Genomic DNA, 9,795 nt, shown 5'->3' with positions numbered 1-9,795 from the left:
CGGTGTGTCCACGGTGCCAGCGTTTGGATTCATTGAAAGTGTTCAATGGTGCTTGATCCCGTGAGTGTAACATTGCTCAGAATAATATCGCAGTCTAAAATAGCAAAAGTTGGCTCAAGTTTGGCGTTATTGCGCGCTGCCAATTTTCTCTCCGTGCCCCTCTCCCTCACTCACAACTCACACAAACTTACATAGACAAACGAACCTAGCGCACTAGAGGGCGCAATGTGTTGGATTTTCTCTCCCTCTTCAACTCAGTCTAACAAACCGACAGTCAAATCGACAGACTGTCGTTGGACAGCAATAAGTGCGCAAAGATAAGTCATGACACACAGTGCGCAGCAGACGTTATCCTAAGTCAGGATGATGTCTTATCAGTGGATAATACATCGGATGGTGTCAGCTCAAAAGAGGTGGATTATTGGCGCTGAACGGAGTGTAAGGGGAGCTGGTGCTTTTAATTTATGAATCCCGAGGCGCCAATAAGACCACTGGATGGTTGCCACAAGGAGCACGGGCAGGGCGCTTTTGGTTCGGGAACGTCCCCTCAGATAGCAGGGTCTCCTCTTCTGAATGAGCCAATTTTCTCAGTGCACCTTTTTTTCCATGATGTCCGAAAAACTGCTACACATAGGTGAAGCCATGAAGCCTGATGCACTGTTCTAAACTTTTTGGAAAGTGTTGCGTGGTAATTATGGAGTTCCTCACCTTATCCCGTGTATGATTTCCACCTGGCTGTCTCGATTCCAAGGGTATGTTGTCATTTTTGTAGACTTTGGGACGTAAAAACACTACGTATCGGCAAGCATTATTTTACCAAAGTTTTCTCAAGTGCAGACTACTTGGTAAACATCGAGCGGCTACGTCGAAGGATTTCAGCACTCAACTCAACTCATCTCAACTCTTTAGCTCACCGGCTGTGCCTGTGGCTGGCTCTTTCATTCACAAAATGGATCTTTGGGAAGTTGCACGGTACCATAGCCTATATAATTTGGAGTTGAGCTGAAGTATTGCATACAGAAAACAATGGCATAAAGAAACACTTGCCAGACAGAATTGATTACATATTTTACTACATTTCAATCTTATTTCAACGTGATTATCCTTATTTTTTTACTTGACCACAACCTGCCATTGGCATTTACCTCACCAAAGTAAGTAAAATGGCTATGATGTTATTTTTACACGTTTGGGGGTTAGAGACCGAGTTATATATCTCCATTGAGAAATTTCACTTGATCAATGTAACTGAAGCAGTACAGGCATTTGCAAAACTCTCAGTCAATTGTAATTGTTTGATGGCTTCTCACTCCACATTATTTGATTAGTAGCCTACAGTACATCCACATGTAACGCGGTTAACGTTTGTGCTGTTTTAAGAATAGGACTAAATCAATGTGCTACTATATTACACATTTTAAAAGCAGTGTCTTAGGTTTTATGTGGCGCTTAGCTGCTACTTGATATCCAATGATCTCTTAATCTGTTATTTTCTTTATTATTTTTGTATTATTGTTTTCTTAAATGCCTGTCCTGACGTGACATTTTCTCTGGGAAATGTAGCCTCTAAGCACTTATTCTGCTTCATGCTAAATCTGAAAGTGGAGTCGCTTATGGAGTGGGAGGTCAGGGGTCCCTTTTCACGGTTAAGTGGAACAGAGGAGCATTAGTTCGCGTGCATGCAGCCATAAACAGGCTTCAGTTTTATGTCCCCCCCTTTAGATCTTACCGACCATTCGTCAACAGCGCACTGCCAGTATGTGGACACCTTTACTATGGTGTACGAGGTAAGACATCTATTTGTATGTATTGGGTATTGGGTGTGCATGATTTTTTTTTATATACAGTTTGTTATTAGTCAAACTATGAACTCTATGATTTATTACTTACAGAGTCTTCATAATTGTGATGCTCACCAGCCTGAGATCCCTGGATAGCCAGCATTCTGCAGATCACTCTAGGGTGAGTAATTTGATGGCATTTTTCCCCAGGAGCAAACATTTTGTCTGCGGTGCATTCAGACTCTGCCGGCATCATGTCATGACACATACCACAGGCTGTAAATATGGACTACTTATGCCCAGGGCAGCTTGTCCGCACCGCACCCCCCTCCTGTGGCGGTGTCTGCTGTCTGCCGCTGCTGCGCCAACCAGATTTACAACCGCCGCTGTGGTCGGTCACGGCGGAGGTGTTGAACCACAGAGCTGTTAAAGTGTGCCACACTCTCTGATCTCCCTTCTGTAAACATGCTGTTGGCCACTGAGAGTGCCTGCCCCAGAGGGGGGGGCACACACACACACACACACACACACACACACACACACACACACACACACACACACGCATACACTTAAGCAGCCCAGCATAGAGAGTGCTGGAAGTTCAGGGGCCGAGGTGAACTCAACTGTCATCAAGTCGCTCCATCTGCAACCTCCAAGAAACGGAGAAAGGACCCGCTCAGTAAATAAGGGGAAAGGGGAGGGCCCCGAAGGAGACCCTTATGAGTGGCTAAAACAGCCTGTGACGTACACTTTCTTCGGTGACGGACAGGAGAGCTGGCCAATGCCTCCCTTGGGATAGTCCTGCAGCATTCCCGCCTGCAGGGGAGGGAGAGTTGGCGCTGGAGCTGCTCCCTGGAGTCCAGCTGCTTGACCTCTGTCTGACCTACGGGATGACACTGGGCTCGGGTTACAAAGGCTGGCAGCCCTCGGGAGGCCAGAGGGCTGTGTGAATGCCCGTCAGGAGGGCCCGGTGACAGACAGTAGAGGAGCTCAGTGCCAGCTCCCATCTCTGCCACCCCACCCCTCACAACCCCACCCCACCCCACTGGTACCGTATTCTCTTACCCGTATCAGCAGCTGCCAAGAGCAGGACCCTTCTCCCCCCCCCCCCCCCCTCCCCCTCCCGTCTTCGTTCTTTAAACTGCACTTTGCGGCGAGCGATGCTTCAGAGCGCCGGGCGATGAATGCAGACAAAGTGGCGCAGAGGAAGAGCTTGATTTCCGCGCCCACGCTCGTCGCTGGCACCGGAGGACCTGGCAAGCCGAGCAGCCTGGCACCGGCCGAGAGGAGAGAGAGAGAGAGAGAGAGAGAGAGAGAGAGAGAGACAAGAGCAGCGGCCCCTGATACCATCTCTGGCAGACTCTCAGTAGATGGATGGATGGATGGATGAGTGGATGGGTGGATGAAAGACCACAGGAAGAACGAGAAGAAAAGACGCATCATTTGCAGATGACCACTGATGAACCGAGTTCCGCCTGAAATGAATGAAGATGTTCACACAATGATAGAATCAGCCCTTCAAAGGGCCTGCGTGTTTACACTGATGAGTGAATCAATGGATGAGTTTAGACTAGAGAACAACAGATAGTGCAAGCATGAAAACACTCTCTCCCCCCTGTGTGAATATATATAGCACGCTCACCCCATCAGACCTGGGTCTTTGATCAGCGTTATCTGAATTGCTAAATCTGAACCTCTAACTAACAGCAAATGTGTTGTTGCCGTTGTCAATAAGAATCAATAATCTCTAATGTGTACTACTACTCCCACAGGCTGGTGCTCAGAGCCCCGAGCTCCAGCAGGAGCCTCCAGCCCAGCAGGGGGCGCCCTCTGGCTCATGGGGGTCCTGGGGCCCGTGGGCTGAGTGCTCCCGCAGCTGCGGTGGCGGGGCCCAGGAGCAGACGAGGCCCTGCCTGCCGTATTCTGCCCCCGTGGCGCCCCACTACCCCGGCTCCCAGCCCGGCGGGCAGCCCCTGTCGCCAGGCCTGGTGGTGTCGGCCCTGCGCCCGTCTGTGCCACTGTACCGCGACACTGGGCACCCCCCTCATGCCAACAACTCACAGACGGGTGACGCCAGGACTCAGCCGCGAGTGGGCCGCCCGGAGAGAAGGTAGCTACTGTACATCAATTGGCATTAATTGGCATGCTGAGCTGCTGGGGTAAGATGCTTATTGTGCTTAGGGATGTCTGAGAACAAAAGGACTTATAAGATAAGAAAGATAAGAACACACACCGTTGATTGGAGACTGTAGCAATCTATTAGAAGCTGGGTGTACTTAAATCGCCCTGAAGTTTAGTGGGTTTCTAGTTAGCTGAAATATGTCCATTAAGATCATGTATATTACTGTATGTTTTCATGACTCCCTCAGGAACACGTTAATAACGTAGTGCGTGTTGTGGATAACTTTTCTTTTTTTCTGTGGTACTTGCAGTAAAAAAAGCAATACTATAAGTTGTTACTGCTGTCAAATGGAATGCCCACTGCAGTGTTGCTCTGTTGTTTGGGGTGAAGGCATCTCCTGGCTGTTGAGACTCCTGTCTGTGTGTGTGTGTGCTGCAGTGTTTCAGTGTGTTGGAGTCTCTCTCCGTCTCCGCTGATGAGTGGCTTGGATTTTCACACACTGCAGCTCATCAGTCCACAGTGCCACCCCACCACCCCTTGAGCTGCTGTCCAGCCCCAGCAAAGGCCCTCTGTTGCTGGAGGAGTGAATAGCTCTGCTGGGGCTTGGCTGCTCTGCCGGTCCACCTCTTGTGAGCCCGGCCTGCTGGGCTGGTGATAATAAGATGAAGAAGCTGACCAGCGCGGTGCCAGGAGAGGCCGAGGGGACGCAGCAGAGCAGCCAACCCCAGGGGGAGCCTCTAAGGCTGGGCAGCAGCTGAGTGGGATCAGGCCTGGTTGTTAGTACTGGGGTGGTCTGGCGGATTTGTACCAGATCCGGATCAGAACCAAGCTGTGTCAGTCTCTCTCTCTCTTTGTCTCTGTCTCTGTCTCTCTCTCGCTCTCACTCTATAGCTCTCTTTCTCTCTTTCTCTCTCTCTCTCTCTCTCTCTCTCTCTCTCTCTGGATTGGCTTCTCCAGCACTCACTCAGTATCTCTCACAGCATGTTCTGTAGTATAAAATGGACGGTGATTTGTGTGCACACTGCTGGCCCGGATCTGGCCTTGACGTGGTGCAGGTCTAGGCTAGAGTAAGCATCCATGCATGTCTCCATCCATACCTTCATGCCTCCCTCTAAGTGCATGCTGATTTTTTAAAAGCCATGAGATCTGTGACTAAGTCTAAGTGTTAAAGCATGAACACATATCCTTTGCCTGTAAGCAAGTTTGAATTGCAGATAGTTAGCACTTTAATTTGTTGTGCTTGGGCGTCTAGTCTGGTTGTTTTGCCTTTATGATGAGCCACACACACACACACACACACACACTGGAAATAGTTCCAGAGAATTTTCTCCTTTCTTCAATCATCACTACTTCTCCAGTCTGCCAATCTGTTAGTCAGTCAGTTGAGGTGCAAATTCCAGACGTGGAATGCAGAAGCTCTCCCCAGTGTCTGAAATCTTATCTGGATTTTGCTAATTAGTGAGGCTTCTCACATGGTGGTTGACTCTGGTCCAAATCTGGCTCAGGTTTGGCTGAGATAAGGCATAGATAGATAAGACGCTGATCTGGCTGTGAGCTAGCTGCTGTCAGAATCTTGAACTGAGAGGTGGAACTAATGAGAGAGAGTAATTGGTTTGGGGGGGAACAGGTGCTAATCACTATTCCTGTGTGTGTGTGTGTGTGTGTGTGTGTGTGTGTGTGTGTGTGTGTGTGTGTGTGTGTGTGTGTGTGTGTGTGTGTGTGTGTGTGTGTGTGTGTGTGTGTGTGTGTGTGTGTGTGTGTGTGTGTGTGTGTTTGTCTGTATATAAACTGGACTTTGAATGTAAGCAGACACCTTAATATCTATCTGTGTGTGTGTGTGTGTGTGTGTGTGTGTTTCTATATTTCTGTTGTGAAGGCGTGTGGATGGGCCCATCGTCCCGGGGAAGTACGGCTACGGCCGCATGCCGTACGTGGTGCCCCTCCAGAGAGACCCAGCAGGCTCCGCCCACCATCACTCGCACCGGCAAAGACGCTCCGCCTACCGGGACGGACGGCCCAGCAGCCCCCGGCAGACCACCAGGCCTCACAACCCCTACTACGGCTACGGAGGCTCCCACCACCAGGCCCCCGTCTCCCAGCCCTGGGGCGGCTCGGCCTGGGTACCCCTCCACCAGCCGGGCACCAACCCGCAGCAGGCCTCGGCCAGACAGGACACAGCTGCGGCCAGGCCCTACAACCCGCTGCCGGACTCCTCTTGCGCCGGCTCACCCACCCAGCACAGGATCTGCAACACCAGTGTAAGCCCCACACACCCCTCACACTCCACACACTCCACACACTCCACGCACTCCTCACACTCCACACACTCCACACACTCCTCACACTCCTCACACTCCACACACCCCACACACCCCTCACACTCTCCATAGTCCACACACTCCACACACTCCACACACCCCACACACCCCACACACTCCACACACTCCGCCTCATACATGCCAATTCAGCTCAGTTCAAGTCAGTTCAACCTCCATTGAATCAGATTGAATGGAATTCAATTGAAGTGAAAGTCCAGCTTAGATCAGTTTGAATCAGCAGTCTTCTGGAGGAGGAGGAGAGGGGGTTGTATCACAGTAATCAGGTGTAATGATCTTCCAGATCATGTTGCCCTTCAGACAGGATTTGCTTTAATTAGGTAATGTTCTGTACCTGTCCCAAATTAATGGAATTTCTCCTGTTTAACCCGGGATACTGATTCGGCTGCACTACAAAGTCACAACAGGACGAAGTTGGGTCTTTTGTCTGTTGAGGAGTCGAGGATGTGATTAAATTTACAGCTAATGTGGGCTTGCGTGCAATACTCATTCAACAGTAATTGTCGTATTTATCATATCAGTAATTGTAGTAATTGTAGTAATGATCTGCCAAATGTATTGTTCATACTGAAAAAGAATATAATTATTGAAATGTCACCTCAATGTGTTCCACTGAAGAAGTCGTATAGCGTTATGTAAAATGCAATTAACATAAGATGAAGCTGTACAGAGCGGTGTTAAAGAATGGCGTATGGCCATTTCAGACACGGAGGAGAGCTTCTGCATTCCACGTCGATGTTTGGAGGAAGAAGGACATTCTCTGGATCCACTTCCACTGCTTGTGTGGCTCATAGTGAAATTGCAAAACAACCAGATTAGAAACCCAAGCACAACAAATGAAAGCATAATTGAGTATCAGTATCAAAGTGGAGTGCACACACAAGATAAGAGATTGATCGAGTGTGGTTCTAAGGGTTGAGAATGTGTGTACACACATCTGAGAGGCACTATGGAAACACAGTGCACAGCTCACGTTACAGACAACCTTTGAAGTGTATTTGGCAATGTCACCAGAGATGAACTAAGAAGAAGGGCACTCGAATATGATATAGGCAGGTTTGTTGGAAACGACCTGTATGGACAAGATAGCATTAGCATGAAGGAGCAAGGGATGTGTACTCAAGCGATGGTGTGGGTAGAATGCAGGGGAGAGAGAGAGAGAGAACGTGGAGAGAAAAGAGAGAGGATGTGGAGAGAGAGAGAGAGGGGAGGATACAGAGGTGAGAGTGGAGAGGTGGAGAGGCGTGGGGATACCACCCTGGCCCTCAGCTGTGCTCGTAAAAAAGTTAGGAATGGAGCCTGAGGCGGAATGCCTCCTGACCTCAACTCCCTCCCTTGCCACCCCCGGCAACCACCGAGGGTCAGAGGTCAGTGGTGATGACCTTTCACCCCACACTCAGGGCTCCATGGGTGGCAGGGGGGCACTTCATTACCTCACCGCGCCTTCAACACTTTCTCTTTGATTTTTGTCCGTCTTTGTGGTCTTCGTTTGTTGTTTAAGGTGCCATTCTGTTTCTCCTTTCCCATAACGTCCTTTGTTCTTGAGCATATATTTTCTTTCTTTACCAGCGTTGCCCTGTTCATCTGTCTTGCGTCCCCTGTTGCCAAGACGGTTACTTTTCCTGCCCTGTTTTTGTTTTGGTTCTGACGCCTGCTTTTCTCTAGAAGCGGTGATGTCATGTTGCTGTGTGATGTAGCATCATTGATGATACTAGGAATAGATTTCTAACCAAGCTTTTTCCGTCCTCTTCTATGCGTGTGCACATGTGCGTGTCTTTTTCTGTGTGTGTGTGTGTGTGTGTGTGTGTGTGTGTGTGTGTGTATGTCTGTGTGTGTGTGTGTGTGTGTGTGTGTGTGTGTGTGTGTGCACATGTCCAGCCCTGCCCAGCCTCCAGCAGGAGTATCAGGGAGGTGCAGTGCTCCTCCTACAACAACCAGCCCTTCATGGGCCGCCTGTATGAGTGGGAGCCCTTCAACGAGGGTGAGTCACACACACATACGCACACACACGCTCACACACACATACACACACACACACACACACACACACACACACACACACATACACTCAGTTCACTGCAAGGGCACCGCACCTCATTACAGCCTCAACAAGTTTGAAAATGTAATCAAAAAAGTGAATGCAACGGCTCAAAAGATTAACTCTTATCATATTCAATATTTTAATTGTATTATTACATATCTCAAGGAAAGGCTTTGGCTTTCTGGATCAAGGTTTCATACATCTAGAAGTGGTTAGGTACCCAGACGGTGGAGTCACCCATGTGGAACAAAGACATAAGTGGCACCAGTCTTGTTTAGAATAATAAGGTGTGTTCAATTAAAAATGCACGAATGACAAAGTCTGCACATTGGAGCTCCAATGGAATCAATGTTTTTATCACAGCATGTATAACGTTTCGGGCCAACTTACCCTTCCTCAGACATGTGTTCAATAAAACACTGTGGCACTATGCAATTCCTCCAGGGGCTGTCAGGTGAAAGACGAGGCAACACTGAGCCAAAGCCTGATCCAAATGCAGATACTGACATGGCAGTCGTCATATGACATGTGCTCTTGTTCGGGAAGATTTAGGAGGGGCACAGTGTGACATTGGTTCCACATAGTGATAGTTTACGACTGAACCACCAGAAACTCACTGGACACTATGGTCACAGCATACATAAATCACTAAGGAGAGAGAGAGAGAGAGAGAGAGAGAGAGAGAGAGAGAGAGAGAGAGAGAGAGAGAGAGAGAGAGAGAGAGAGAGAGAGAGAGAGAGAGAGAGAGAGAGAGAGAGAGAGAGAGAGAGAGAGAGAGAGAGAGGAAGGGAAACTGGACCAGCAGGGTGAAGATGTCACATAGAGTAGAGGAGCTGGGCTTCCAACAGAGCATCCTGGCACATTCACTGTTGGAGGGTTTTACGACTCCACCAAGTAGTTTGGCATGACAATGGATATGGGGAGCGCTCCAAGGGGAAGGCATAAACAACAAAAAAAGGCGTTCAGTGGGAGGAAGTGGCATAGACCGGAAATGAGCGTCTTTGACTATAACTTTGACCTTTGAACTCTGTGCAGCTTTCTATTTACATTTACATTTAGCATTTAGCTTACGCTTTCATCCCAAAGTAATTGTGACTCTTTGTATTCTGCCCTGGCAATATTGTGTCCTAACAAGGCTTAGGCAGATAGCTAACTTCTGAATGAAGGACGTCGAACTGCTATTCCAGACAGTTTATTGATTCCATTGCATTCATTTTTCTTTTCCGTAAAACTAAAGAAATAAAAAAAGCATACAATTACTCGTATGAAATTGCTGTCCTATCAACATACGCTTACATATTATTCCACACAGAGAATGACTAACATTGGTTAGCAACACACGCACAACACGAGTTTCAAGCTAGTCTAACTAGGCTAGTCAAATGCTAATATGAAAATGTCTCTAATATAAACAGTGTACACTTAATATAATCCTTTACGTCAAATAAACACGTGTATAGGTATTACATTCTTGTATCACGAACAACAAAAGAAAACAACACTCACGGATATATA

General features: G+C 48.3%; 1 protein-coding gene across 2 annotated transcripts in view; it reads left to right on the top strand.

Annotated features, from left to right (window-relative positions):
- The first annotated feature begins 302 nt into the window (after positions 1 to 302).
- LOC134095548 (thrombospondin type-1 domain-containing protein 4-like) overlaps positions 303 to 9,795 on the top strand; it is a 58,847-nt gene continuing 49,354 nt past the window's right edge. Inside the window, exons 1-6 of one of the 2 annotated variants that reach the window (XM_062549158.1) lie at positions 303 to 752; positions 1,723 to 1,787; positions 1,893 to 1,962; positions 3,554 to 3,891; positions 5,780 to 6,161; positions 8,118 to 8,220. In XM_062549158.1, the coding sequence (XP_062405142.1) occupies positions 1,759 to 1,787; positions 1,893 to 1,962; positions 3,554 to 3,891; positions 5,780 to 6,161; positions 8,118 to 8,220 (922 nt within the window). In that variant the 5' untranslated portion in view covers positions 303 to 752; positions 1,723 to 1,758. Of the gene's footprint in view, positions 1,155 to 1,722; positions 1,788 to 1,892; positions 1,963 to 3,553; positions 3,892 to 5,779; positions 6,162 to 8,117; positions 8,221 to 9,795 lie in introns of both variants that reach the window. The other variant, XM_062549157.1, reaches the window with a different exon arrangement.

This window comes from Sardina pilchardus, chromosome 11, assembly GCF_963854185.1.
Source record: "Sardina pilchardus chromosome 11, fSarPil1.1, whole genome shotgun sequence".
Classification (NCBI taxonomy): Eukaryota; Metazoa; Chordata; class Actinopteri; order Clupeiformes; family Clupeidae; genus Sardina; species Sardina pilchardus.
This window is presented reverse-complemented; position numbering and strand designations above follow the sequence as displayed.